Below are 25,958 nucleotides of genomic sequence, written 5' to 3' on the forward strand. Positions count from 1 at the left end.
TTGAATCCACCCCATGTCTCCAGAAAACCCCGCAGTGGAGGTGCCCCGTCAGTGAGGCCGGAAGATCCCGCCAGGGGGAGGATGGGAAAATTTCATCCATAAACTCCAACATTGCAAACACATTCAGAAAATAAAGTTTAATATTTTCTCAGACTATTGAAATTATAATGATATTTATTTAAAGGCATTAAATACATATTTATCCAAACACAGTGAAACAATACCCACAAGAAAAATGCTAAATCAACATTGGTACATTCACTACGCAGAAGTTCATCCTAAGATCCTTCTTGTAAATGTTATGTAAATAAAGCACGCAGTGGGACAAATTGATGTGCTATCATTAAGTCCAGCAGGAGTGTAGAGAAAGGTCTTAATTAATCCAATATCTAGATAGATAAAATCCTGACTTTCGTCATCATTTTTCATAGAACTTGGAGAAGGGCAGAATATCTGCCCATCCAAACCAAGGTCAGTGGCATAATAAGGGGTGTGAGCCCGAAGGGGATTCTCAGATGAAGAGTTTTCTTAACTGGTAGCTGGGCATTACTGGGTTAGTGTATTGAGAAAAAGCTGGTGTGCCTGCCTCTCCACCATGATGGGCACTTCCTAATGGCATGTGCAGTGCAACCACCCTACTCATGTAAATAATGTGATCTCACCCTGCCTCTGCAAGTCTTGACGGGTCAGTGCAGATTCTAATTTCAAAGATCTAATGGCTTTCAGGTCTTGTGTGACTTAAAAGGACATTTCTCTGAGTGGCAGTGGCTAATTTGCTATCAGTGCTTTTTATTCATAGAATCATAGAATCAACAGTGCAGAAGGAGGCCATTTGCCCCATCAAGCCTGGACTAATAACAATCCCACACAGGTCCTATTCCCATAACCCCATTTATTTACCCTCCTAATCCCCCTGACACTAAGGAGGAATTTAGCATTGCCAATTAACCGATCCCGCACATCTTTGGACTGTGGGAGGAAACCGGAGCACCCAGAGGAAACCCACGCAGACACAGGAAGAACGTGCAAACTCCACACCGACAGTCACCCGAGGCTGGAATCGAATCTGGGTCCCTGGCGCCGTGAGGCAGCAGCGCTAACTACTGTGCCACTTTGCCGCCCCTTATAAATCTCTTTGTTCTCAATGACTCCCCTGGTTTGTTGCACGATACCTATTGACATTGTCATGAAAAGTAATGATTGATTGTGAAAAAACTGATTTAAAGTTTATCACTTCTGTGAGTAACTAAGGTAGTTTCACCCTTCCCACTCCCCATCCATTGGTCCAGGTATCAGAATCTTTTCTTTGAAAATCTCTAGGATTTATTTACTTCTGATCATAGTTCCTGAATTTGCGGAACCACGTCCTCCCTCTTGTATAAATTGCAGTACCTACACAAGACCCATGTGTCACAGTCATCTGTTCACATTATTTTGTACCTCCTATGTCCTCTGCATTCCATCGCAACCATTCTTTGTTTCCGAATCACCGTCATTGAAGATAAACAATGGACTATCACCCATTATTTTCCTTGAGAAAAGGAATCCCAAATTATTAAAAGATCTAGATCTGGGGTGAGATCAACAGAGGTGTCTGTCCTCTCACGCATCTGCTCTGAAATGCTCTTCATAATGTTCTTTCTCTTCATCTTTGCAAGTAGATTTTCTCTTATTAAGATTTGCTGCAAGATATTTCAAAGAATTGTCTGACAATGGGATTTGCAACGACATGATCTCCGATGTTCTACTCCCTCAGAACATACAATAAGCAACAGAGTTTAATAAATAATGCTTAGAATGTTCTAGCTACTATATATTTCAACAGATATATTGAGAGCTGGATATCATTAGACACAATAATCATAGGCTTTCCTAATTTGGATTTTCATCACTGAACCTACTCAATGTAGAAATCAGAAAGAGATTCTGATCATGGCTATTAACAATGCAAGCACCAGGACTGAAACTCATTGTGGCATGTGTCAACTTTAAATTTTGTAGGACATTATGAATAGACTTTATTGACAAAATGTTTTATAGTTAAATTCAAGCATCTCTATGTCAATCACATAGAGTAATGAGCAAGCTCTCATAATATTGCTATTGAAAGATCTAAGAGCATTACAATGAGTAATAATAACCTTTGTGTTTTATTGCGTTATATATTGGATAACAATAACACCATTTCAGGCAGTATTATGGTTATTACAGCCCCTGAGGGGATTATTACCAACCTGAGAAGGTTTGGTTGATAATAAAAACCTCAGAACTCATAATGACCTTAATGACTAAATATGATTATCAATCTCTGTGACCTTCTGCACAATTTCTGTATTTGGTTAATCATTTTCTATATTCTCTTTGAATCCTCTGAGTATACATCGGTGTTGTTATGATTACTGCTACCTCACTGGGCCTCACAAATAACTGATTGTTTAACCTTCACAACTGAGGACTGCCTGATTTCTGTCAGCCATCCAACCAGCCAGTTACCATGGTTAAATCATTAGGTCTTTTGATTACAGTTCATTATCATTTGGCACAAATTCTTTGGCCACAAAGATTAATAACACATATTGAAGATGTACATTTCACTTAGATTAATGTAAAACTGTTATTCACCAAGATATACTTCTCTGAGGGTTGGGAACTCCTTTTCCATTCTCTTGCTTCATTTCACTCTTAGCTTACTTGCTCTTCAAAATCATCTTGTTTTGAAATAACAAGAGGTGCCAAAAGTGTCCAGATGTAAAGGGAACTGCAGACCCAGCTGGAGGCAATTTTCATCCATACCGCAATCCAACTGCTCGATATACGCTTGAAATCAGGACCATGACTAGATACGGAATGCAAGAAAGCGACTATCAATTAGCATAGAAGCATAGAATCCATACAATGCAAAAGGAGGCCATTCAGCCCACCGAGTCTGCACTGACCCTCCAAAATACCACTGTAGGCCCACTCCCCCGCCCCTATACCGTAACCCTGCGCATCGATCATGGCCAATCCACCTAACCTGCACATCTTTGAACTTAAAATAAATTTGATCGGAAATAATTCACCCAAAAAATTTGTAAGTGTTATCCCCGGTGGGAAAAGCGGTGAGATTCCCGCTGGGTGGCTCGGTGCAATCCAGATCGCAATCCAGCCAGTGGATTCCCAACGGCAAAGAGATGTGCGGGACCTAAAGACGCCGGCTCCTCAGAGATTGGACGACCTATAAAAAGGGTGCCCGATCTCCAAACAACCCTACTGACCACCCCCCCCCCCCACCCCCCCCACACTCAACAGCTAACACCTCTGCAACTCGCTGGCATCAACCCCCCCCCCTCTCCCATGCACCCAGTCACCATTGCCAGTAGCCACCCGCACAAGTGTGCGAAACTCCACTATAGGATTGCCAAACTGCGCCCCCCCCCCCCCCCCAACCACCTTCAGACTCCACTCTCATTCGTACCACCTACAGATTCTCACTTTCAGGCTTTCCCACCATCCCCCTTTTCAGGCTCTGTCCGTTGGCAATGCCAACCTGGCAATGTCCCCTAGCACCTGGGCAGCGCCAACCTGGCACTTCCCCAGGGCTCTGCTAGCGTACTGCCCCAGCATGACCTTCTCCACCCTGGGGGATGTATTTAGCTGTCCATCACTGCTGGGTTCTTTACATCGGTTCCTGTTTTTCAAAACCTGCTGTAAATCCCGCTGGGGAAATTCCTTATATGAGGGGATCTTTCAGAAGGGAGGCCCACTAAGTATATGATAATATATTGTAATGGGGTTCCCTTCATTGCATGGCGGGAACCCCATTCAAACACTGGCGGGGGAGGGGTGGGGGCAATCAAGCTGGGAAATCCAGCTGGCATGAAAGCCATTTTGGGACTCACTCAATTCTCCACCATTCCAACCCACCCAAAAAAGAGCAGAAAATCTCCCCCAAGCTAAGCCAATATCCCACAGTTTAATTCACGACCATCTATGTAAATAAAATCTAGAGAAAAAACTAAATTTTTCAATCAAAGAATCCTACAATGCAGAAGGAGGTCATTTGGCCCATCGAGTCTGCATTGACCACAATCCCACCCAGGCCCTATCCCCATAACCTCATGCATTTACCCTAGCCAGCCCCCCTGACGCTAAGGAGTAATTTTGCATGGCCAATCCACCTAACCTGCACATCTTTGGACTGTGGGGGGAAACCCACGCAGACACGGGGAGAATGTGCAAACTCCACACAGACAGTGACTCAAGCTGGGAATCGAACCTGGGTCCCTGGCGCTGTGAGGCAGCAGTGCTAACCACTGTGCCACCGTGCCACCATTCTTGCCCCAAAATGATCACTTTATTTCAGAACTGCATTTTCCGTTTATAAGAATAGAAAATTTGTGATTGTATGTCCCCTTATCATCAATAAACAAAGAATATAACATTGCCATTTCTTATCTTCATATTATTCTAAAAAGTCATTAAACTTGATCTACATCAGCAGCAACTCCAGACGAACCACGATGAAATCTACCCTTTGGAACACATCATATGGTACAATTTGTCTCCTTTGTATATTTTGAATGAATTTATATTAATATAATTTTCATAACCATGTGTCAAATGACCACATGTGCAGCAGAAACTACTGAGCAGTGGAGATAATTCAGAAAATAGCTCAGAGCTCTGAAGAGCTAATTACCTGTCCAACCCTATTGTCTACCATTTTATCACAAATATCGTCGATACTATTGACATTCTTCCATCATACTTAAAGGACGTGCATTCAATTTATCGCATTAAAACCCTTTCATCAATTTTAAAGCCTGATACAAATAATTTACCACAGCAAATGACTGAATCATCTCTTATTGGACCCCTGGGTGGGTCGGGGTGGGGGAGGGGAGGAGTGGGAGATGCGTGTGAGAAGTTGCAACTTTGCTGCTTGGGAGTGGGTGAACTATCCAATGGAAAACCCACCTGGTTTTCATTCTATGGGTGGCTGATGTACTCTGTAAGGTTCTGGGTGGCAAAAATTAATTTTCTGGCTCTACATGTAACATTGTTGCTTCAGCCCTGATTTTCAGGGCCTCCGCCCAGCGGGAATGAGCTGATGGTGAGCCAAAAATGGCAATGCACCACTTACCTTTCCTGTTCCAATTGCAGACACAGCCTCTGCCCTTTCTTTCAATGATATAAGTGGACAAATACAGGACGTTGGAAAGTAAAATGTGGCCAAAAGACCTTCTCTTTGAGGAATGCTTTCAACACAAAAGTTTTGAAAGTAATCTTGTCAATGGGAGGTTCTGACCAGCTACATGCAATTTATAAAGTTAATCCTACCGCTATCTGCCTTGTGTTCTATTGTAAGTATTAATAACCGGCCAGATTTACTATCTGGTCTGTAGCAAGTCATCATCGCTCCCAGGCCAGATAATGCCTCCTCCTAGCCCCCATAGATTTTGCCCCACCCCCACACCATTACTGACCCCCTTAGCCCCCCACCCCCTCCACCCCCCAGACCAATCGTGGGCCCTTCCTCCCCACCGACCTCAGACTAGAGTGGCAGTGGACCCCCCCCCCTTCCCCCTCACTGATTACATGTCAGGTGGCAGCGGACCCCCCCTTTCCCCTCACTGATCTCAGGCAAAGTGGCAGCGCAACTCCCCCTTTCCCCTCACTGATCACAGGCAGAGTAGCAGCGGATCCCCCCCTTTTCCCCGTCCCCACCGATCTCAAGCAGAGAACTGTCAAATGCTTGGCGCTTACTCCTCACTAACTGGAGCACCCAAATCAGACTTTTATGGAGCATGTCTGTTTTGCGCCGATTCTGGATGGGCGAACGTGGTGGTAAAGGGGGAAGTGCTGGTAATGTTGGGCATGCAATCCATTAAGTCAATTTAAACGCATGCAAATACATTTAAATGGCCGTCGTGCCCGCTTCAGGAATGGTCCCGATCGTGGCCATTTTTGGGCCTTGGCAAAGGGGGGAACCGGTGCAGAGGCGGGCACGGATCACACTACTCACCTCACGCCTGGCTTTGCACCCGACAGCGGGCGCAACTTGATGGTAAAATTGGGCCCTATGGGGCAATTTAGCATAGCCAATCCTCCTAACCGGCACATCTTTGGACTATGGGAGGAAACCTGAGCACCCGTAGTAAATCCACACAGATAGTGGGAGAACATGCAAACTCTGCATAGACAATCATCCAAGGCCGGAATCGAACTCAGGTCCCTGGCATTGTGAGGCAGCAGTGCTAACCACTGTGCCGCCCTAACTAATTATCTAACTGAAATTCCTTTCCTATATATAGGAGTTAACCCTTCCATTCAAAGCAACAATAATATCTTGTCAAACTGATGCTTTAAGTGTCACTTCTAAATGAGCAGGAAACCCATTGGGCCAGAAAATGGAAATTGTAATTGAGAAATGAAAAATCTAGCAGAGAATGGTGTCAGATGTAAACTATAGATTCATAAACTCACAAGGAAAGATGTAAAATATGGCCCTGATCTTTGGAATCCTGACTCTTCAACTAGAAACGCAGCGGAGAGGAACTTCCAGCCATCTGAAACCAAGTATCTGGTATCTATCCCAAATCAAATTGTGGATAATTCCAAAGGGAGGTCCACATCTGTACAAATGTAATGGATGTGCCCTGACTGTCATTTGAAAAATTAGGGCAGTATTTGTAATTCTAATATCTGAGGGAGTAATTCATTTAGGGTCAAACTGAAAGCGCTTATGTTTTATTTTCCATCAAAGGAAATGTTTCTGTTTTTTTATGTAAATGAACTAATGGGTTTGATTAGCGATGTCTGAACAAAATTTGATGCCTTCTGAAGGCTGTCAGATTGCCAGCTCTTAGCTAATGAGTTTACTTGAAGAATAATCCCTGGGCTAGCCCGAAAACTACCCAGACAAACTGCCAAAGCAGCCCTAGCACATGAGGTAAGCGGGTGAAAGAATCATCCAGTTTCTATCCCAAATTGTATCCCTTTCCATGGGCAATTCACTTGGACTATACCCTCTTGGACTCGAGTAATTTAGGAGCGTACATTTTTAACGTTAGGTTTGTGCCTGAAGATGGCTGTTCAATTGTATTGGAAATAGCAAATTCGCTTGTGGTAATTTATCAAAATTCGCTGGATTCTGGGGTGGTTCCTGCAGATTGGAAAACAGCAAATGTGACGCCACTGTTTAAAAAAGGAGGTAGACAAAAGGCGGGTAACTACAGGTCGGTTAGCTTAACTTCTGAAGTAGGGATAATGCTTGAATCTATCATCAAGGAAGAAATAGCGAGACATCTTGATAGAAATTGTCCCATTGGGCAGACGCAGCATGGGTTCATGGAAAGGCAGGTCATGTTTAACTAATTTACTGAAATTCGTTGAGGACATTACGAGAGCGGTGGACAACTGGGAACCGGTGGATGTGATGTATGTGGATTTCCAGAAGACATTTGACAAGGTGCCGCACCAAAGGCTGCTGCATAAGATAAAGGTGCACTGTGTTACGGGTAATGTATTAGCATGGATAGAGGATTGGTTAACTAACAGAAAGCAAAGAGTGGGGAAAAATGGGTGATTTTCTGATTGGCGATCAGTGACTAGTGGTGTGCCTCAGGGATCAGTGTTGGGGCTGCAATTGTTTACAATTTACATAGATGAATTGCTGCAGATGCTGCTGTGCAGAGGGACCTGGATGTCCTTGTGCATGAATCACAAAAAGTTGGTTTGCAGATTCGGCAGGTAATTAAGAAGCCAAATGGAATTTTGCCCTTCATTGCTAGAGGAATGGAGTTTAAAACAGCGAGATTATGTTGCAGCTGTATAAGGTACTAGTGAGGCCACACCTGGAGTACTCTGTACAGTTTTTTTCTCCTTACTTAAGAAAGGATGCATTGGCACTGGAGGGGGTGCAGAGGAGATTTACTAGGTTGATTCTGGAGTTGAGTTGAGATTCTGGTTTATGAAGAGAGACTGAGAAGACTGGGACTATTCTCATTGAAATTTAGAAGAATGAGGGGAGATCTTATAGAAACATATAAGATTATGAAGGGAATAGATAAGATAGAAGCAGGGAGGTTGTTTCCACTGGCGGGTGAAACTAAAACTAAGGGACGTGGCCTCAAAATAAGGGGGACCAGATTTAGGACTGAGTTGAGGAGGAACTTCTTCACCCAAAGGGTTGTAAATCTGTGGAATTCTCTGCCAGTGAAGCAGTTGAGGCTACCTCATTGAATGTTTTTAAGGAAAAGATAGATAGATATTTGAATAGTAAAGGAATTAAGGGTTATGGTGAGCGGGCGGGTAAGTGGAGCTGTGTCCACGAAAAGATCAGCCATGATCTTATTGAATGGTGGAGCAGGCTTGAGGGGCCAGATGGCCTATCCCTCCTTCTAGTTCTTATGTTCCTCTTACCTGTGCCAGTTAGTTAGTGTCATCATAACGTACATGGAGGCCAGAAACAGTATAAAGTGGAAAAATGAGTAACTGTAATGAACCCCTTCCTTTTCGTTGTCCTGAAAGCGATGCACTTCCTCGCAGCCTTCTTGTATTGATACACATTCCAAAGATCCGGTGTCTGGATTATTGATGGAGTGGCTTTGCCTCTGTGTGCAGCTGCTTTTCCTAATGCTAACAAAACGAAACATCAATAGAATTAGTTTAAAAATCAATGGTTCTCAGTTTTAATAAACTGTGACTCTAAAATTTGTCAATAGGGACTTAGGAACATAGTAAAGTACAAATTGGAAAAGGATGCAGTCCATCTGACAGGTCCCATACCTTTCTATTCTCCACACCCTTATATATCTCATTAATGTTCCTCTAACATTTTAAATCAGGTCTCCCTCGCTGGGCAATCTGATAGCCACGTTCATTATCTATTTGCATAAATCACTTAAAACTCAACCTCCTCCTTACCTTTCTCTTCAGTGTGAGCCAGTATGTTCCGGTTCAATGGTTTAAGGCAATTTTAGACATATGATTGAGGTGCAATGTATCTGTTCCCTTGGGATTCCCGAATATTTGAATAACATCTCCCCTGAGTCTCCTCTTCCCCAAGATAAAAAACATTAATCTCCTCTAACCGAGTTAACAGTTAGGTTATGACCCTTTTCTGTGCTGCCTCCAGCACCAGGATGTCCCGGCTGTAACACTGCACCAGTTGTCAAGGTGTGGCCGTTCCAGTGTCTTGTCACCTTCTGGATTACATTCCAGGGAGTGATCTTTGACACAAATTGAAATTTAAGATAGATCCTGGCAGAATTAATAATTTTAAACCAGAGATCAGTCGATTTTCACTATCCAAGGCTATTAAGAGATGTGAAGCTAAGGTGGGTGGAAGGAGTTAGGATGTAGATGATCCCAGATCTTACTGAATAGCAAGAACAGGCGTGCGGGGCTGAATACCCTATCCTGCGACTCTGAAATACATCAATAAGGGCTGAGGAACATTAAAAAAAATTTATTACTGTCACAAGTCGGCTTACATTAACACTGCAATGAAATTACTGTGAAAATCTGCTAGTCGCCACACTCCAGCACCTGTTTGGGTACACTGAGAAGGAATTTAGCATGGCCAATGCAAATGCACCTAACGTCTTTTGGACTGTTCTCAGCAAAAACCGGAGCACCCGGAGGAAATCCACACAGACACGGGGAGAATGTGTAAACTTCGCACAGACAGTGACCCAAGGCTGGGAGTTGAACTCAGGTCCCTCATGTTGTGAGGCAGCAGTGTTAACCACTGTGCCACCGTGTCGCTGTGAGGCAGCAGTGCTAACCACTGTGCCACTTAGGAAAGTGCAAGTTGGAAAATTATGCAGTCCATCTGACAGATCCCATACCTTTCTATCATCTATACCCTCATATATCTCACAACAGTCTTTCAGTAAGAATGCGACTCTGCACACACTGGCTTCCACAAATAGGCTGTATTTCATTTTAACATTTGATAATTAGGAAGGTGCATTCTGTCCTAATATTAAAAATTGCTTGCAGCTCACTGAATTAACATTTGCTGCAAAATCCAGGTGATAAGAGATTATTTACTGGGGCCTGATCATATCTTTGGGCTTCAGTTCAACATTGGAAGGCTTGGAGCATTGAGTTACAGGCAAACTTAGAACTATCTATAGAAATCACGAAAGGTTAGTGGGCAGCAGCGAAAAATAAAAGAGTATTCAAACGCAAGGAGGTACAAGTTATACTACAATTGAATAAGGCTATGCTGAGGCCAGTTTGGATCACTGCACTTTACAAAATATACATTGGCTGTGAGGGGGTACAGTCAGATTCTTCATAATGATACAAGAACTAAAAGGGTTAAATTACAAAGGCAGGTTGCACAGACATACTTGGAGTCCCTTAAGTATAGCAGAATAAGGTGTGATCAAATTAAGGTGTTTTGAAGGATTGCATAGGCAAGATAGAGAGAAATGTTTTTGTCTGTTGGGGTGTCCAGAAAGACATTTCCCTTACAACCTTGAAATTAGAATTAGGCCATTCTGGAGTAAGAACAGGAAGAACTTTTTCACACAAGATAAATTGGAATTCTCTCCCCAAAATCCTATTCAGCCTAGAGCATAGAGTCACAGAGGTGTACAGCATGGAAACAGGCCCTTCGGCCCAACTTGTCCATGCCACCCTTTTTTTTAAACCCCTAAGCTAATCCCAGTTGCCCGCATTTGGCCCATATCCCTTTATACTCATTTTACCCGTGTAACTGTCTAAACGCTTTTTTAAAAACAAAATTGTACCCGCCTCTATTACTACCTCTGACAGCTTGTTCCAGACACTCACCACCCTCTGCGTGAAAAAACTGTCCCTCTGGACCCTTTCGTATCTCTCCCCTCTCATCTTAAACCTGTGCCCTCTAGTTTTAGACTCCCCTACCTTTGGGAAAATATATTGGCTATCTAGCTGATCTATGCCCCTCATTATTTTATAGACCTCTATAAGATCACCCCTCAGCCTTCTACACTCCAGAGAAAAAAGTCCCAGTCTATCCAGCCTCTCCTTATAATTCAAACCATCAAGTCCTGGTAGCATCCATTAAATCTCTTCTGCACTCTTTCTAGTTTAATAACATCCTTTCTATAATAAGGTGACTAGAATTGCACACAGTATTCCAAGTGTGGCCTTACCAATGTCTTGTACAACTTCAATAAGACGTCCCAACTTCTGTATTCAATGTTCTGACCAATGAAACCAAGCATGCCGAATGCCTTCTTCACCATTCTGTCCACCTGTGACTCCACTTTCAAGGAGCTATGAACCTGTACCCCTAGATCTCTTTGTTTTGTAACTCTCCCCAACCCCCTACCATTAACTGAGTAAGTCCTGCCCCGGTTCAATCTACCAAAATGCATCACCTCCCATTTATCTAAATTAAATTCCATCTGCCATTCGTCAGCCCACTGGCCCAACTGATCAAGATCCCGTTGCAATCTGAGATTACCTTCTTCACTGTCCAATCTTGGTATCATCTACAAACCTACTAACCATGCCTCCGATATTCTCATCCAAATCATTAATATAAATGACAAATCACAGTGGACCCAGCACCGATCCCTCAGGCACACCGCTGGTCACAGGTCTCCAGTTTGAAAAACAACCCTCTACAACCACCCTCTAGCTTCTGTCATCAAGCCAATTTTGTATCCATCTAGCTACCTCACCCTGGATCCCATGAGATTTAACCTTATGCAAACAACCTACCATGCGGTACCTTGTCAAAGGCCTTGCTAAAGTCCATGTAGACAACATCAACTGCACTGCCCTCATCTACCTTCTTGGTTCCCCTTCAAAAAATTAAATCAAATTTGAACCTTTCAGAACTGATATTTATTAGGTCACAGCAGTATATGGAAAGAAGGTGTGTAGAGTTGAGATTCTGATCAGCCATGATCTAATTGAATGCAGAATAGGTTTGAGGGGCTGAATGGCCTCCTCTTGGTCCTTGCTCATAATAAGGTCAGTTTGACACTTTTGCCAAACTCTTGCTGCTGTTCACGCCAGTGGGAACTTACGGTCCCGCCAATGGCACACCCCCACCATGGGTTTCCTGGTGAGGGGTGCATAAAAAGGGAAGCCCCATTGATAACAACGGAACCATAAGATTCCACTGCCAGTGAGTGGCATGTCGCCTCCTGACACCATAAAACATGCCGCAGAGAGGGTGAAAAATCCAGCCCCTTGATAATGCTGATCAACATGTTGCTAGGGGAAGTAGTGGTAATGTCACTGGATTAATAATCACGGGTTCAAACCCTACCATGGCAGCTGGTGGAATTTAAATTCAATTAAATAAATCTGGAATTAAAAAGCTAGCCTCAGTAATGGTGGCCATGAGACTATCATCAATTGTTGTAAATCCCATCTGGTTCACTCATGTCCTTTAGGGAAGGAAATCTGCCGTCCTTGCACTGTCTGGCCTACATGTGACTCCAGACCCACAATAACATGATTGACTCTTAACTGCCCTCTGAAATAAAGAACAAAGAACAAAGAACAGTACAGCACAAGAAACAGGTCCTTCGGCCCTCCAAGCCTGTGCTGCTCATTGGTCCAACTAGACCATTCGTTTGTATCCCTCCATTCCCAGACTGCTCATGTGACTATCCAGGTAAGTCTTAAACGATGTCAGCGTGTCTGCCTCCACCACCCTACTAGGCAGCGCATTCCAGGCCCCCACCACTCTCTGTGTAAAAAACATCCCTCTGATATCTGAGTTATACCTCACCCCTCTCACCTTGAGCCCATGACCCCTCCTGATCGTCACCTCCGACCTGGGAAAAAGCTTCCCACTGTTCACCCTATCTATACCCTTCATAATTTTGTGCACCACTATTAGGTCTCCCCTCATTCTCCGTCTTTCCAGGGAGAACAAGCCCAGTTTACCCAATCTCTCCTCATAGCTAAGACCCTCCATACCAGGCAACATCCTGGTAAACCTTCTCTGCACTCTCTCTAAAGCCTCCACGTCCTTCTGGTAGTGCGGCGACCAGAACTGGACGCAGTACTCCAAATGTGGCCTAACCAGCGTTCTATACAGCTGCAACATCAGACTCCAGCTTTTATACTCTATATCCCGTCCTATAAAGGCAAGCATACCATATGCCTTCTTCACCAGCTTTTCCATCTGTGCTGCCACCTTCAAGGATTTGTGGACTTGCACACCTAGGTCCCTCTGTGTTTCTATACTCTTGATGGCTCTGCCATTTATTGTATAACTCCCTCCTACGTTATTTCTTCAAAAATGCATCACTTTGCATTTATCTGGATTAAATTCCATCTGCCATTTCTCCACCCAATTTTCCAGCCTATCTATATCCTGCTGTATTGTCCGACAATGTTCATCGCTATCCGCAAGTCCAGCCATCTTCGTGTCATCCGCAAACCTGCTGATAACACCAGTTACACCTTCTTCCAAATCATTTATATATATCACAAATAGCAGAGGTCCCAGTACAGAGCCCTGCGGAACACCACTGGTCACAGACCTCCAGCTGGAAAAAGACCCTTTGACTGTTACCCTCTGTCTCCTGTGGCCAAGCCAGTTTTCTACCCATCTAGCCACCTCTCCTTGTATCCCATGAGCCTTAACCTTCTTAACCAACCTGCCATGAGGGACTTTGTCAAATGCCTTACTGAAATCCATATAGACGACATCCACGGCCCGCCCTTCGTCAACCGTTTTTGTCACTTCCTCAAAAAACTCCACCAAATTTGTAAGGCACGACCTCCCTCTTACAAAACCATGCTGTCTGTCACTAATGAGATTGTTCCGTTCTAAATGCGCATACATCCTGTCTCTAAGAATCCTCTCCAACAACTTCCCTACCACGGACGTCAGGCTCACTGGCCTATAATAACCCGGATTATCCCTGCTACCCTTCTTAAATAACGGTACCACATTCGCTATCCTCCAATCCTCAGAGACCTCACCTGTGTCCATTGAAGAGACAAAGATTTCCGTCAGAGGCCCAGCAATTACATCTCTTGTCTCCCTGAGCAGTCTAGGATAGATGCCATCAGGCCCTGGGGATTTGTCAGTTTTAATGTTACCTAAAAAACCTAACACTTCCTCCCTTGTAATGGAGATTCTCTCTAACGGGTCAACACCTCCCTCTGAGACACTCCCAGTCAACACGTCCCTCTCCTTTGTGAATACCGATGCAAAGTATTCATTTAGGATCTCCCCTATTCCCTTGGGTTCTAAGCATAATTCCCCTCCTTTGTCCCTGAGAGGTCCGACTTTCTCCATGACAACTCTTTTGTTCCTAACATATGAATAAAATGTCTTAGGATTCTCCTTAATCCTGTCTGCCAAGAACATTTCGTGACCTCTTTTTGCCCTTCTAACTCCCCGTTTGAGTTCTTTCCTACTCTCTCTGCATTCCTCCAGAGCTCCATCTGTTTTCAGTTGCCTGGACCTAACGTACTCCTCTCTTTTCTTTTTGATCAGATCCTCAATTTCCCTGGTTATCCACGGCTCTCGAATCCTCCCTTTCCTATCCTTCCTTTTTACAGGCACATGCCTGTCCTGCAGCCTTATCAACTGTTCCTTAAAAGACTCCCACATGCCAGACACTTACCCCCGAACAGCCTCTCCCAATCAACGGCCACCAATTCCTGCCTAATCCGGCTATAGTTAGCCTTCCCCCAATTTAGCACCCTACCCTTAGGACAACACTCGTCTTTGTCCATTACTATCCTAAAGTTAACAGAGTTGTGGTCACTATTTGTCACATGTTTCCCTACTGAAACTTTGACGACCTGACCGGGCTCATTTCCCAGAACTAGATCCAGTATAGCCCCCTCTCTAGTTGGGCTATCTACATACTGTTCCAAAGAACCTTCCAGTACACATTTTACAAATTCCTCCCCGTCCAGACCCCCAGACCTAAGCACTTTCCAGTCTAAACCAGAGAAATTGAAGTCTCCCACTACAACAACCCTATTTTTTCTGCACATATCCAGAATCTCCTGACATATCCGTTCCTCCACTTCCCATGGGCTGTTGGGTGGCCTGTAGTATACCCCCAGCATAGTGATTGCACCTTTCCTGTTTCTGAGCTCCACCCACAACGACTCAGTACAATGACTGAGCAAGAACAATTAAAGATGGGCAATAAATGCTAACCTTGTTAGTGATGACCACGTCCCATGAAAAAATAAAATAAAATGACACAAGAGTGTTGGTGTAATCAAGTTTTTTTATTAGTGTCACAGGTAGGCTTATATTAACACTGCAATGAAGTTGCTGTGAAAATCCCCTAGTTGCCAAACTCTGGCACCTGTTCGGGTACACTGTGAGAATATTTAGCATGGCCAATGCACCTAATCAGCATGTCTTTCGGACTGTGGGAGGAAACCGGAGCATCCAGACAGTGACCCAAGCCGGGAATCAAACCCAGGTCCCTGGAGCTATGAGGCAGCAGTGCTAACCACTGTGCTACCGTGCCGCCCCTATAGCACAGTATAATAGAAATATGTGCGTAGCAGTAATAAAGTGGCAAGAAAAGTCTGGTCAAACTAGTATTTATGATTACCTCAAATATAAGATGCAAATAAGGAATAATACCAAGCCAGCAATGCACTGGCCATCCCACCGCAATCCTGCATTTGAAGCATTGATTGTGTTCACAGTATTGTTGCCAGAATCAGTGCTGGGAAATGTCCGCTCAAAAAAGCTCATCATATTGGAATTACACTTGTCATCTGAAAGCAAAACACAAAATGAAGAAGGTTTACTCTTACTGCAGAGTAAAAAATACTTTTAATCTTCATCAAAAATAAATTATTTCATGTTTGCTGATGATTCCATAATTAATGCATTCTATCCAGAAGCATTTTCTTTGGCACAGAGTTTATTATAGTTGTATTTGTACAGCAATAAATCTCTTTTCCAGCTTCAATACCAAGGTCATAGCCAAAGAAGTCAGAATACATTTGTAAAGAGCTTAATTACAAATAATAACTTCTTACATAGATTTTTTTTGCTATAATTATATCCCTTGGAAAATGATTTGCTCATTATTATGCATTAGGGCTTAGGGACGGTCGTCATCCGGACCATGCCAGAACCGATGCCCTGGCAATTGTGGAACAGGATGTGAGAGAGGGCTTTAGGCAAACTGGGAGGGGGGTAGGGGGAAGCAGAGAGATACACGTGAGAAGATGTGATAAATTAAAGAGAAAGGAAAAGGAAATAGGGCAAGGTAGAGATATGGGTAATGATGAACAGTCTGTGGCAAGAAGGGAAGGAACACAACAACTTAAAAGAACACCAGCAGATAAGGCCAGAGTTTGCAAGAATGGTAAAAAGACTGAATTAAAGGCAACAGCTGGGATTCTCCCAAAACAAAATGCTCAATGGGCGGGAAAACGGGAGAATTTCCCACCCGTGTTTTGGGCCTACTTAGCTGAATGAATCTCCGACACTCTGTACATCACAGAGTGCCTCAGAATGATTCACGCTGGAAAGTATGGGGTGGAGCCTCATCCCGCTGGAGAGGCGGGCAGCAGAGTGCTGAGTGGGCCATTGCGCATGCGGCGATCTGTCAGTGGGGAGATTGGCACATGTGCATTGAACCCCCTTCACTGGCCTCCCGATCGCTGGCCTCCCCCTCACAAATCACTAGCCTCAAGACTCAGTCACCGGCCTCCCCAGCCCCCCACTGATTGCTGGCCTACCGGACCCCACCCCGAGCCAGCCCTGATTTCCCCCCCCCCCCCCCATGGCCATCCCCAACCCCCCACCCCCGATAGCCAGCCCTGACGCCCCTCCCCATGGCTAGTGCCGATTGACCCCTCACTCCCTCCCTCACCGATTCCACTGCAGAGTGGCAGCAGGTACCCCCCCCCCCCCCACCATGATCACCGCCCAATAGGTCCTTCCCCCCAGTATGTCCCACCCCCCTCTGGCCCCACCCCCTTGACACTGCCCAAGAGGCACCCCCAGTGCCTGATGGGCAGTGCCAGGGTGTTCCTTGGGTGCTGCCAGGATGCCAAGCTGGTAGCAGGCTGGCACTGCCCAATGGGCAACCCCCATCCCCGACTTCAATGGCTTCTTCAGCACCAGTGGGGTGAGTACGCCATTTGGTGGGGAGCAGTTGTAAACCCCACTGGTGGGAACCTCTCACAGCTGGGGGGGTGGCGGGGGAGTGGCGGGGGGGGGGGGAGATGCCAGCGGGCCTGAGACTACCATCCTGGGCCCGTTAATCATATGGAAATAGGGCTTTGAAGACTCACAATTGGACACTGGTCACGAGTCCCGCTACAATGGGTACAACGGGTTCTTGAGAAACATTAAGGTAGACAAGTCCCCAGGGCCTGATGAGAAATACTCCAGAATACTGAGAGAGGCAGGGGAGAAAATTGCTGGGGCCTTGAGAGAAATCTTTGTATCCTCACTGGCTACAGGGGAGGTCCCAGAGGATTGGAAAATAGCCAACGTTGTTCCTTTGTTTAAGAAGGGTAGCAAGAATAATCCAGGTAATTACAGGCCGGTGAGCGTTACATCAGTTGTAGGGAAATTATTGGAGTGAATTCTTTGAGACAGGATTTATTCCCACTTGGAAATAAGTGGATGTATTAGTGAGAGGCAACATGGTTTTGTGAAGGGGAGGTCGTGTCTCACTAACTTGATCGAGTTTTTCGAGGAAGTGACAAAGATGATTGATGAGGGTAGGGCAGTGGATGTTGTCTACATGGACTTCAGTAAGCCCTTTGACAAGGTTCCTCAAACCAGACTGGTGCAGAAGGTGAAGTCGCATGGGATCAGAGGTGAGCTGACATGGTGGATACAAAACTGGCTCGGTCAAAGAAGAGAGTGTAGCAGTGGAAGGGTGCATTTCTGAATGGAGGGCTGTGACAAGTGGCATTCCTCAAGGATCAGTGCTGGGACCTTTGTTGTTTGTAATATATATAAATGATTTGAAGGAAAATGTAACTGAATTGTTTAGTAAGTTTGCGGACGACACAAAGGTTGGTGGATTTGCGGATCGTGATGAGGACCATCAGAGGATACAGCAGGATATAGATCGGTTGGAGACTTGGGCAGAGAGATGGCAGATGGAGTTTAATCTGGAGAAATGTGAGGTCATGCATTTTGGAAGGTCTAATACAGAAAGGAAATGTACAGTAAATGGCAGAACACTTAAGAGTACTGATAGGCAAAGGGATCTGGGTGTACAGGTACACAGGTCACTGAAAGTGGCAACGCAGGTAGAGAAGGTAGTCAAGAAGGCATATGGCATGCTTGCTTTCATCGGCATTGAGTTTAAAAATTGGCAAGTCATGTTGCAGCTTTATAGAAGCTTAGTTAGGCTACACTTGGAATATAGTGTTCAATTCTGGTCGCCACACTACCAGAAAGATGTGGAGGCTTTGGAGAGGGTACAGAAAAGATTTACCAGGATGTTGCCTGGTATGGAGGGCATTAGCTATGAGGAGAGGTTGGAGAAACTTGGTTTGTTCTCACTGGAATGACGGAGGTTGAGGGGTGACCTGATAGAAGTCTACAAGATTATGAGAGGCATAGAGAGTGGATAGTCAGAAGCTTTTTCCGAGGGTGGAAGAGTCAATTACTAGGGGGCACAGGTTTAAGGTGCGAGGGGCAAGGTTTAAAGGAGATGTACGAGGCAGATTTTTTACACATGGGGTGGTGGGTGCCTGGAACCCGTTGCCGGGAGAGGTAGTGGAAGCGAATATGGTAGTGGCTTTTAAGGAGTGTCTTGACAAATACATGAATAGGATGGGAATAGAGCGATATGGTTCTCGGAAGGGTAGGGGGTTTTACTTAAGTTGGGCAGCATGGTTGGTGCCGGCTTGGAGGGCCAAAGGGCCTGTTCCTGTGCTGTAATTTTCTTTGTTCTTGTTCTTTGTTCTTTAAAGGTCCCCCCTGATGTCTCCCCCCACCCCGCTGCACTACTCGAGCAGCGTAGCGGGCTGGGAGAATCCCAGCCAACATATGTGAACATGTTCAGCATTCATATTGAAACAAATTGCTGATGACACAAAGGTAGAAAGTAAAGTAAGTTGTCAAGAGGATTTAAAGAGCCTGTAAAGCTTTGTGAACAGCTTAAGTGGGTGGGCAAAAATTTGGTAGATAGAGTATAACATAGGAACATGTGAGCTTAGGATCACTTAGGCAGGAAGAATACAGAACGGTATATTATTTAAATGGAGAAACTGTAGAACTCTATGATATGGTGGATTTGTGTGTCCTGGTACATGAATTTAGAACTATACATAGTTAAAGCCTTACAATAAAAGTGTTTATGTTTGGAAACACATGCCACAACCTGTATTATAATGAAAAGGCAGCTCCAAAAATAAAAGAGATTGTGTGACAAAAACAACAAGCACAAGTGGAAAAATGTGAAAGCAAGGCAAGCGTAGAGTTTTCCAAATTACTCCTCAGGGGAGAAATGGGTTCCTGCCACAGTCTTGGTGCAGACTGGACCTGTCTCTTACACTGTCCAGACCTCAGGTGACATTATTTGGAGGAGACATGGAGACCAGTTACAGGCTGGAAAAACAGGTCCACTAAAATTGAAGCCTGTTGAGAATTCAGATTCAGCTTTACCAAGTCGAGACTTTCCTGTGACCCCCTACACCATCAGACACTATTGAGGAATCACCCTCTGTTCAGGCGCAGGGACAGCCTCCAGTTCCCGTGACAACACCGGTTAAACCAGCCACCACTGACATCAGCGTGAAGATGAAAATGCCAGAGGTTTGCCATCAACCATTCCGAGAGTGATGACCTCCAGACCACCTGAATTTATATCAGTGACTAACCCATTGACTATTGTTCATGTTGAACTAGTTTTGGGCACGTTCAAATTAAAGGGGGGTAAATGTTACATATTTGCTCCTTTTGGCTCACCATAGAGCCCTGCTGTAGTAATGTATGCAAGGAAGTGATATAATGCAATGTAGAGTGGGTAACAGAGAAGCAGCAGGTGTGAGAGAGAACACACCCACAATAAAGTTACATTTCATTTATCGGCTGTTCCTGAGTGCCATTCTCCAAATACAAAACAGTCTCCTTACTTAAGAAAGCATATAATTGCATTAGAAGCTATTCAGAGAAGGTTCACATAATTGATTCCTGGGATGAAGGGTTTATCTTGTGAGGAAAGATCAGGCAGATTGGGCCCATAGCCTCAAATTGTCAATTATCTTTGGGAAGTTTTCTAAATCTCCTTCCCTGAAGACAGAAACAAAATACCTGTTCAACACCATTGCCATTTCTTTGTTTTCTATTATCAACTCTTCAGATTTACTCTCCACGGGACCAAAACTAGCTTTAGTTACTCTTTTCCTACTCAAATACTTGTGGAAACTCGTACTATCTGTTTTTTTAAATTATCAGCTAGCTTTCTCTCATACTTTGCTTTCTGCCTCTTTATTATAATGTTAGTAATTCTTTGCCAGCTCTTAAAGTCTGTCCAATTCTCTGATCCACCTATCACCAATCTTTACAAATTTGTACAATGTTTCTTTCAATTTCGTACTATCCTTGACTTCCTTATTTAGTCATGGATGATGTATCCATTGATCCACTGGAGCAAGCTGAGAGGGGTGATTGAAAAGCAGCAGTGCTGGTAAGAGATTAATTGGATTAATTGAATTGTTTATTTATTTAATTAGTCAGCTAGTGTGTGTATTTTTTTGGCCTTTACTTTAACAGCAGTTTTTCAAGTTTAAAGTGAAAACTAGAAGTGGGCAGCAAAGGAGTCTGGGAAGGGTTTTTATTTTAACTTTGAAAGTCAGTTACCTGGGTGGTTCCCCCTCATTGATCCACTGGAGCAAGCTGAGAGGGGTGATTGAAAAGCAGCAGTGCTGGTAAGAGATTAATTGGATTAATTGAATTGTTTATTTATTTAATTAGTCAGCTAGTGTGTGTATTTTTTTGGCCTTTACTTTAACAGCAGTTTTTCAAGTTTAAAGTGAAAACTAGAAGTGGGCAGCAAAGGAGTCTGGGAAGGGTTTTTATTTTAACTTTAAAAGTCAGTTACCTGGGTGGTTCCCCCTCATTGATCCACTGGAGCAAGCTGAGAGGGGTGATTGAAAAGCAGCAGTGCTGGTAAGAGATTAATTGGATTAATTGAATTGTTTATTTATTTAATTAGTCAGCTAGTGTGTGTATTTTTTTGGCCTTTACTTTAACAGCAGTTTTTCAAGTTTAAAGTGAAAACTAGAAGTGGGCAGCAAAGGAGTCTGGGAAGGGTTTTTATTTTAACTTTAAAAGTCAGTTACCTGGGTGGTTCCCCCTCATTGATCCACTGGAGCAAGCTGAGAGGGGTGATTGAAAAGCAGCAGTGCTGGTAAGAGATTAATTGGATTAATTGAATTGTTTATTTATTTAATTAGTCAGCTAGTGTGTGTATTTTTTTGGCCTTTACTTTAACAGCAGTTTTTCAAGTTTAAAGTGAAAACTAGAAGTGGGCAGCAAAGGAGTCTGGGAAGGGTTTTTATTTTAACTTTAAAAGTCAGTTACCTGGGTGGTTCCCCCTCATTGATCCACTGGAGCAAGCTGAGAGGGGTGATTGAAAAGCAGCAGTGCTGGTAAGAGATTAATTGGATTAATTGAATTGTTTATTTATTTAATTAGTCAGCTAGTGTGTGTATTTTTTTGGCCTTTACTTTAACAGCAGTTTTTCAAGTTTAAAGTGAAAACTAGAAGTGGGCAGCAAAGGAGTCTGGGAAGGGTTTTTATTTTAACTTTAAAAGTCAGTTACCTGGGTGGTTCCCCCTCATTGATCCACTGGAGCAAGCTGAGAGGGGTGATTGAAAAGCAGCAGTGCTGGTAAGAGATTAATTGGATTAATTGAATTGTTTATTTATTTAATTAGTCAGCTAGTGTGTGTATTTTTTTGGCCTTTACTTTAACAGCAGTTTTTCAAGTTTAAAGTGAAAACTAGAAGTGGGCAGCAAAGGAGTCTGGGAAGGGTTTTTATTTTAACTTTAAAAGTCAGTTACCTGGGTGGTTCCCCCTCATTGATCCACTGGAGCAAGCTGAGAGGGGTGATTGAAAAGCAGCAGTGCTGGTAAGAGATTAATTGGATTAATTGAATTGTTTATTTATTTAATTAGTCAGCTAGTGTGTGTATTTTTTTGGCCTTTACTTTAACAGCAGTTTTTCAAGTTTAAAGTGAAAACTAGAAGTGGGCAGCAAAGGAGTCTGGGAAGGGTTTTTATTTTAACTTTAAAGGTCAGTTACCTGGGTGGTTCCCCCTCATTGATCCACTGGAGCAAGCTGAGAGGGGTGATTGAAAAGCAGCAGTGCTGGTAAGAGATTAATTGGATTAATTGAATTGTTTATTTATTTAATTAGTCAGCTAGTGTGTGTATTTTTTTGGCCTTTACTTTAACAGCAGTTTTTCAAGTTTAAAGTGAAAACTAGAAGTGGGCAGCAAAGGAGTCTGGGAAGGGTTTTTATTTTAACTTTAAAAGTCAGTTACCTGGGTGGTTCCCCCTCATTGATCCACTGGAGCAAGCTGAGAGGGGTGATTGAAAAGCAGCAGTGCTGGTAAGAGATTAATTGGATTAATTGAATTGTTTATTTATTTAATTAGTCAGCTAGTGTGTGTATTTTTTTGGCCTTTACTTTAACAGCAGTTTTTCAAGTTTAAAGTGAAAACTAGAAGTGGGCAGCAAAGGAGTCTGGGAAGGGTTTTTATTTTAACTTTAAAAGTCAGTTACCTGGGTGGTTCCCCCTCATTGATCCACTGGAGCAAGCTGAGAGGGGTGATTGAAAAGCAGCAGTGCTGGTAAGAGATTAATTGGATTAATTGAATTGTTTATTTATTTAATTAGTCAGCTAGTGTGTGTATTTTTTTGGCCTTTACTTTAACAGCAGTTTTTCAAGTTTAAAGTGAAAACTAGAAGTGGGCAGCAAAGGAGTCTGGGAAGGGTTTTTATTTTAACTTTAAAAGTCAGTTACCTGGGTGGTTCCCCCTCATTGATCCACTGGAGCAAGCTGAGAGGGGTGATTGAAAAGCAGCAGTGCTGGTAAGAGATTAATTGGATTAATTGAATTGTTTATTTATTTAATTAGTCAGCTAGTGTGTGTATTTTTTTGGCCTTTACTTTAACAGCAGTTTTTCAAGTTTAAAGTGAAAACTAGAAGTGGGCAGCAAAGGAGTCTGGGAAGGGTTTTTATTTTAACTTTAAAGGTCAGTTACCTGGGTGGTTCCCCCTCATTGATCCACTGGAGCAAGCTGAGAGGGGTGATTGAAAAGCAGCAGTGCTGGTAAGAGATTAATTGGATTAATTGAATTGTTTATTTATTTAATTAGTCAGCTAGTGTGTGTATTTTTTTGGCCTTTACTTTAACAGCAGTTTTTCAAGTTTAAAGTGAAAACTAGAAGTGGGCAGCAAAGGAGTCTGGGAAGGGTTTTTATTTTAACTTTAAAAGTCAGTTACCTGGGTGGTTCCCCCTCATTGATCCACTGGAGCAAGCTGAGAGGGGTGATTGAAAAGCAGCAGTGCTGGTAAGAGATTAATTGGATTAATTGAATTGTTTATTTATTTAATTAGTCAGCTAGTGTGTGTATTTTTTTGGCCTTTACTTTAACAGCAGTTTTTCAAGTTTAAAGTGAAAACTAGAAGTGGGCAGCAAAGGAGTCTGGGAAGGGTTTTTATTTTAACTTTAAAAGTCAGTTACCTGGGTGGTTCCCCCTCATTGATCCACTGGAGCAAGCTGAGAGGGGTGATTGAAAAGCAGCAGTGCTGGTAAGAGATTAATTGGATTAATTGAATTGTTTATTTATTTAATTAGTCAGCTAGTGTGTGTATTTTTTTGGCCTTTACTTTAACAGCAGTTTTTCAAGTTTAAAGTGAAAACTAGAAGTGGGCAGCAAAGGAGTCTGGGAAGGGTTTTTATTTTAACTTTAAAAGTCAGTTACCTGGGTGGTTCCCCCTCATTGATCCACTGGAGCAAGCTGAGAGGGGTGATTGAAAAGCAGCAGTGCTGGTAAGAGATTAATTGGATTAATTGAATTGTTTATTTATTTAATTAGTCAGCTAGTGTGTGTATTTTTTTGGCCTTTACTTTAACAGCAGTTTTTCAAGTTTAAAGTGAAAACTAGAAGTGGGCAGCAAAGGAGTCTGGGAAGGGTTTTTATTTTAACTTTAAAGGTCAGTTACCTGGGTGGTTCCCCCTCAGTAGTAGTTTTTTTTTCTCTCGGGCCCCTAGCCCTATAAATTGGTGCAGAGGAGATACCCGATCCTCTACACTGGTAGAGGATCCCACCCTTCCATCCTCCTCTAACCTAATTATAAGTGTGGGGAAGTTTTTTGTTTTCTTTTTTTCTTGCTGGTAATGGCTTCAGGGATGGCAGTTCAGGCAGTATGCTGCATCTCCTGTGGGATGTATGTGGTGAGGAAATCCAGTAGTGTTTCAGGAGATTTTAGTTGTAAGAAGTGCATTAGATTGCAGCTTCTGGAGGAGCGTGTAAAGGAGCTGGAGGGGGAGGTAGAGGAACTCCGCATAATTCGGGAGGCGGAGGTGGAAGTTGATAGGAGTTATAGAGAAATAGTAACTCCTAGAAATGAGGCTTGGGTCAATGCCAGGAGGAGGGGTAAGAAGCAATCGGGAAGACAATCCCCTGGGGCGGTTCCCCTCCATAATAGGTTTTCGGTGCTGGAGGCTACAGTTGAGGAGGAATCAACTGAGCATAGAGAGCAGATCTCTGGGGGTCAGCCGAGTGAGAAAGCTCAGGTGGTTAGGGGCTGTAAAAGACTGGGCCTGGTGATTGGGGACTCCACAATTAAGGGGACAGATAGGAGGGTCGGAACTAAAGGTAGGGACTCAGGGTTGGTGTGTTGCCTACCAGGGGCTGGGGTCCGGGATGTGTCTGACAGGGTATTCAGGACTCTTAGGGGGGAGGGAGATAAACCACAAGTTATTGTACATGTGGGGACACACGACATAGGGAGGATAGGGGAAGGGGATATTAGGCAGGGATTTATGGAGTTGGGGTGGAAACTAAAGGCCAAGACTGACAGAGTGGTTATCTCTGGACTCTTGCCTGTACCACGGGATAGTTTAGAGAGGAATAGGGAGAGGGAAGGTTTGAATTCATGGCTGAGGGGATGGTGCAGGAGGGAGGGGTTCAGGTACTTAAGCAATTGGGGCTCGTACTGGGGAAGGTGTGACCTCTATGAGAAGGATGGTCTACACCTTAATCAGAAGGGGACCAATATCCTGGGGGGTAAATTTGCTAAGGCCATGCAGGGAGGTTTAAACTGATTCGGGGGGGGGGGAGGGATCCTGAGTAGTGGGGCTGAAAGTGAGGGATGCATGGATGGGGACTGCAATGCACGGCATTGCAGAGGTGGGGTGGAGCAGGGTTTGAAATGTGTATACTTCAATGCCAGGAGTATTCGCAATAAAGTGGGTGAACTTGCAGCGTGGATCAGTACCTGGGACTTCGATGTTGTGGCTATTTCAGAGACATGGATAGAGCAGGGGCAGGAATGGATGCTGCAGGTCCCGGGGTTCAAATGTTTTAGTCGAAGTAGGGAAGGAGGTAGAAGAGGGGGAGGGGTAGCATTATTGGTCAGAGATTGTATCACAGTGTCAGAGAGGAGGTTTGATGAGGACTTATCTGTTGAGGTAGTATGGGCGGAGATTAGAAATAGGAGAGGAGAGGTCACCCTGTTGGGAGTCTTTTATAGACCTCCTAAAAGTTCTAGAGAGGTTGAGGAAAGGATTGCGGAGTCAATCCTGCTTAGGAGTGAAAGTAATAGGGCAATTGTTATGGGGGATTTTAACTTGACTAATATTGACTGGAATTGTTATAGCTCTAGCTCGTTAGAGGGGTCAGTTTTTGTTCAAAGCGTGCAGGAAGGTTTTTTGACTCAGTATGTAGACAGGCCAACTAGAGGTGAGGCTATATTGGATCTGGTGCTGGGAAATGAGCCAGACCAGGTGCTAGACTTGGAAG

At 43.8% G+C, this 25,958-nt stretch overlaps 1 protein-coding gene across 2 annotated transcripts in view; it reads right to left on the minus strand.

The window, feature by feature from the left end:
- Positions 1 to 214: 214 nt before the first annotated feature.
- LOC144495821 (serine incorporator 1-like) overlaps positions 215 to 25,958 on the minus strand; it is a 123,679-nt gene continuing 97,935 nt past the window's right edge. For both annotated transcript variants that reach the window (XM_078216350.1, XM_078216351.1), the window contains exons 8-10: positions 15,546 to 15,714; positions 8,407 to 8,622; positions 215 to 2,836 (exon numbers count right to left, since the gene is read on the minus strand). In XM_078216350.1, the coding sequence (XP_078072476.1) occupies positions 2,683 to 2,836; positions 8,407 to 8,622; positions 15,546 to 15,714 (539 nt within the window). In that variant the 3' untranslated portion in view covers positions 215 to 2,682. The remainder of the gene's footprint in view (positions 2,837 to 8,406; positions 8,623 to 15,545; positions 15,715 to 25,958) is intronic.

Source organism: Mustelus asterias, chromosome 7, assembly GCF_964213995.1.
Source record: "Mustelus asterias chromosome 7, sMusAst1.hap1.1, whole genome shotgun sequence".
NCBI classification, from domain to species: Eukaryota; Metazoa; Chordata; class Chondrichthyes; order Carcharhiniformes; family Triakidae; genus Mustelus; species Mustelus asterias.